This window comes from Lactuca sativa, chromosome 6 (assembly GCF_002870075.4).
Source record: "Lactuca sativa cultivar Salinas chromosome 6, Lsat_Salinas_v11, whole genome shotgun sequence".
NCBI lineage: Eukaryota > Viridiplantae > Streptophyta > Magnoliopsida > Asterales > Asteraceae > Lactuca > Lactuca sativa.
Genome location: NC_056628.2, coordinates 57,221,214 through 57,226,238, shown reverse-complemented (window position 1 = coordinate 57,226,238; position 5,025 = coordinate 57,221,214). Strand labels below are relative to the sequence as shown.

At 37.4% G+C, this 5,025-nt stretch overlaps 1 protein-coding gene across 1 annotated transcript; it reads left to right on the top strand.

Annotated features, from left to right (window-relative positions):
* The first annotated feature begins 1,797 nt into the window (after positions 1-1,797).
* LOC111905430 (uncharacterized) lies at positions 1,798-4,074 on the top strand. The gene has a single exon (XM_023901126.3). The coding sequence runs from the start codon at positions 1,798-1,800 to the stop codon at positions 4,072-4,074; it is 2,277 nt and encodes a 758-aa protein (XP_023756894.1).
* The last annotated feature ends 951 nt before the right edge of the window (positions 4,075-5,025 follow it).

The following is a 5,025-nucleotide window of genomic DNA, read 5'->3' as shown; positions in this document are numbered from 1 at the left end:
ATAAGTAACGACACTAAACGTAGAAAAAAAATTACATAACGACATCTGATTAGGTACCAAATAGTATTATAATTTCGTACCAAAATAAAAACCAAAGTGTTATAAATCCAATAAGTACCAAAGTGTGACAAAAAAAATTTGAAACAAAATTTTGCAATTAATTACAAATACAAATGGAAAGCAACAATAAAATATAAAGAAAATGAGAAATGAGGAAGGAAAACACAAATCTTGGAGGAAATAGATAGCAAATGCGCCAAAAATTTTGTGACAGTTAAAATCGTCGGAAAACACGAACCTTGGGGAGTTTCCGGCGGGGCAAAGGCGTCGCCGGTATCTCTTTAGCAACAAATTCGAGGTGGGAAATCGTTGGGATCGTCCAATGAGTCGTCGGAGAGTAGATGGAAAATAGAGACGCAAATGAGAGCTGAAAGCAGAAAGACGAGTCGTAGGTTATCTATGTCGACCAATAGCGGCGACAATCAATAGCAGCAATAGCGAAACCTTTAGCGGCGACACTAACAATTAAATTACGGCGACTTACATGGAGGGAACTTATGCTACGTTTTTTTCAACCTTTATCGAAGATATTGAGTTTGTGCGAAAACGAGACCCTAGCCATTGGATTAGATACTTGATCGAGCGGTTGAGGTTTAACAAAAAGGGATAACACGGATTCGGTCCACAAGGCGATGCCTTTTGCGTCGATAAAGACCTTTTGATTAGACGCTGAAAGTCCTTGTCGACGCTAAAGGTGTCACCGGTAATGCCTTTATTTCTTGTAGTGTGTGGCGGAAACGGAGGTCGTCAATTTCTAACGGAAATCGCCAATTGGGATGAGAGAGCAAAAAATGAAGGTGCGGCGAACAGTGTTTTTGCACCAGTGAACAAGATGAAGTTATAACGCTATAGCCACAACAAGTCGTCGCTATAGCCCAAACAATAACGTCATGGTTTCGATTATTTAACACAAACCGGGAAAAAAAATTAACCAACCTATGCAGACGACACGTCGTCGGTATAGGTTGATTTTTAGCGACGACTTAATTATGTCATCGGTATAGGTGTCTTGGGATATGGTTATATTCTTGAAGTGTTTGTGTTATCCCTGTTATAAATCGTCTTTTAATCAGGCTTATGACATATAACATAAGCAAAAAGTCATACTTTTCTGGCCCATGTTGGGGTGTCTAGATGTTACTCATTGTATTTTCTTAGAGTTTGATTATCTTTTAGATAGGAAACAACTGCTATGAAACAAAGAATTTGGCAAAAATATGAATGTTGAGTCTCCAACCCATGACAATTTTGTTCAACTTTCAAGAGTTTCATCGACTACTAGACGGCCGGTTTAATAACTTCATATATTCATTTTCTTTAAGTAGTGGGCGGATGCATCATGTGCCGGCTTCTTTGATATTCACAGGTACTTTTGTTCTTCTCTATCTATTAAGTATTATATCTGATTTCTTTTTATTGATTTAAATGTGACAAGGACCTAATCCTAACAGTAACAAACGAAATCCTTCCTTGTCATTGATTAAATACTGTATCTAGACGGCTTAAGAACCACACAACATTACCGTTGAACAATATCGTCTCTTCTTCTTTTTTTTACTTCCTTACTTTAAAACCTTGGATATTTCTGGCCACTCCTTGTATACGATTTGTAAACAACTAATTTTTTGTCTTTCTGTAGACAAATTCTGCAATGTGCATATTTGAAGCATTTCCTACACCCACCTCTAGTTAATCTCAGATCATCATTTTCTATCCCGAAGAAGAATACAACTAGCTATGGGTCCCGACCTAATTGAATATCTACGTCTTTTGCAACAACTGAAGTCTTACAATAATGTTCCAACAGAGTTGATATATTCCTTGCAGTCTTACACGTCTATAGTATACAGGTCAGATGTGCAAAACCGGTTCAGTGAACCTATGCCATGGATTGGGATATACATCGCCTTAGCATCTCTGTTTTGCATCATTGCAATAGTGGCTGATTTATTACATGGTTTAAGGAACAGAAAGCTATGGTTTCCTTGCAAATATTTCACTCTGAATGCTGCTTCTCTCTCTGTAATAGCTATTGCAATGAAGCTACCTGTGGATTTAAATAATTCAATGCCAGGTGACGTAGACCAGGCTGCAAAACTTGGAAGCATGGGATTTATGTGCACCATGATGTCTAATTTATTGCCTGCTCTAGCAATCTTGGATAGCAAGGAACTTGTCACAAACATCATAGCTCTGGGTGTTCTGGTAGTCACCATAGTTGTAAACGTTTGCATTCAAATAAAAACCGGTGTGGTTTCCAGTATTGAAGTTTGGTACTTGTTTGATGATGATTATTATTCAAACTCTGTAAGTTATTACACTATGCCAATAGCAATCATTTATGTTGCTATGTTACTGATGTTGCTGATAATGCATGCATGTTCAGCTTTAGCGATTCTAAAGTCCAAACAGATACTTGAAATGAAATACCAAGCAGCTCATGAAACAGCTATGAAGGACAAAGAGCTTCAACAACCTGGAAGATTAAGTGTTGATAAGATAAAGCAGCTTGTGAGCAATTACTGGATCATGGCATCAACAGGCAATCCCCAGTTCTTCACAGCTTGCTCTGCTACAAGTTGTGCTTCTGGGGTAATATCTGCTATAAGCACTGTCCTCCATGTTATTGTTATACTTTTCATTGTTGGATCGCTAGGGGACTTTAGGTCTGATTACAAGTGGTCAGCGTTGGTGATTCTCATAACACAGTTTATCGGGTCAATCGTGGGTACTATGGCTCCACTTTCTAGATGTTTTGCAGCCTTAAGCTTTAAGTTGTCCATAAAATGGATTTGGAACAATATGAACGTCTTTAAAGTGGAGAGCTACTGGACTCAGACGTTATATGATTTGAAAGAGAGTACAATGCCATTCCTATCTTGTAGCCGCAAATTCAAGATTTTTGTCGAAAATACCAAAGTCATTGTCCTCAGCTTTTGTATAGGATTTCAGAAGACAGTAGTGGTAGCATGCAAGATGATAGGCCTCATCCCAATTTTCATAGTTATCTGTATCTTTATTTGTTCTTGTTGTTGGAAGTGGTTGAAGTCAATGTTTAATGCATTCGGTATCGTGTTAATAAAAGAGCCTGAGCAACACGAAACAAATAAAATTCTTAGCCATTATGTTTTGCAACTTCAAGAGGATGCAGAGCTTGCTGAAAGAACGCTGAAAAGGATTTCATACTCTTTCGAACGCATTATAAAGAAGGCCGAGAAACAACAACCCTACAATCTTATGAAACTTGTAGAGGGATATAGAGGTTTTAGAAGAGCTGAAAAGTTTGATAGCCATCATGTTCTATCTTTGCTTCTAGAAGAGTCTCCCAGTTGCTGGAGCCTACCGTTGGTAACCCTGACAACCATGGCCATCTCTCTTCCTAACATTAAAAAAGACAGAGTTGATTGTCTGCTAAGTGGTGTGAGTGAAGGTATGGTATATGTCACAATTGTGGAAGACAGCCTCAATGCTACTGACGACCATGTAATCATTCAAAAGGCGGCTCAAACTTTGTGGTTAGAAGTTGAGATCTACCAGAAATGGTTAGGAAACAAGCTGCGAAAACCTGTTCCTCTAGCGAATACAGCTGGACAGATTCTTCTGTGGTTGAGGGATACAGCTAAGAACATGGTCACTCGGGTGGAAAGTAGGGATACTAAAGGCCAAAACGACAGTTCCAAATTCTGGTCTATTTCTGCGAGTTCAATGTATCGTATCACAGAAATGATCCTTCATTCCAACCATGCTCACGTTGATAAGGTTAGCCCAGAGGAACTATTTGAGCAATTATCATCAATGATTGCGGACATATTTGTTGCTTGTCTCACGAACTTACCGCAAGTCATTGCAATGAAATGCCACTCGAGTGAAATAGAGAAAAGGGAGGCAAGTGTCTATGCTGCAGCCCAAATTCTAGGTGAGACTATGCAAATACTCAACACCATTCAAGATAGTGAACTTCCAAGCTTGAATCCAGACGACTTAGTGTTTATTGTTGACAAGTTGGGTGCTTAGTTAAAGCCTCCTTTTACTTAAAAATAACAAATTTTTTCGTGTAACCAAGTAAGTTGATAAAGACATAATTTATTCTCCTATGTTAGAATATCATCTCATATTTTATTTGCTTCCTTTTGAAGATTTCCATAATTATTTATTCTAACTAGAAGGAATTTGGTTGCGCTGTTGGCCACGGAATTTGGTTGTGTTGTTGGTGTTGGTTTGAATAATGTTAGGAAACAATAACTAGAAAGAATTTGGTTGCGCCGTTGGCGCGGAATTTGGTTGTGTTGTTTGTGCTGGTTTGAATAATGTTAGGAAACAAAAAGCTGGAAATAATATTTTGATAATGGCATTAAAAGTTATATTAATAGAATTTGTTTACGTCGCAATTATCCATTACATTCCATATGATAGAATGAAAAAGAAAAAAAACAATGAAAAAGAAAAAGAAAAACATTTACTCAGTAAACAATGAAAAATTAACAAAACATGAAGAATGAAATGGTCCATTCCATTCCATTTGGTAAGGGTGTTCTTCGTCCGGTTTTTTCATTTTTTAGCTCAAACCAAAGCCAAAAAGTTAGTTACGGTTTTCTCAAGAAAAAACCGAAGTCGAACCGTTTAAAAATTAAAACCCAACAAAACCAAACTGTTACTAACGGTTTCGTTCCGGTTTGGTTTCACGGTTTGGGCTCTTTAGGCCCAATTTAGTCGAGCCCATTAGATTGTTAAAAAAAGCTGCAATGTTGTTACAACAACAAAAAATATGCCAATTCTTGTTAAAAAAATTGCAATATCGAAGTTGTCAAAATAGTATATAAAAAATTGTCAACAAAAAATCTAGCAAATAATGTTAAAAAAACTGCAATATTAAAGTTGTCAAATGTAGCACCTGGTTCCTGGTACGTAAAATTTATCTTAGTAATTGTCATTTTAGCCTTGGACTCGGCGAGTTGTAGGTCCAAA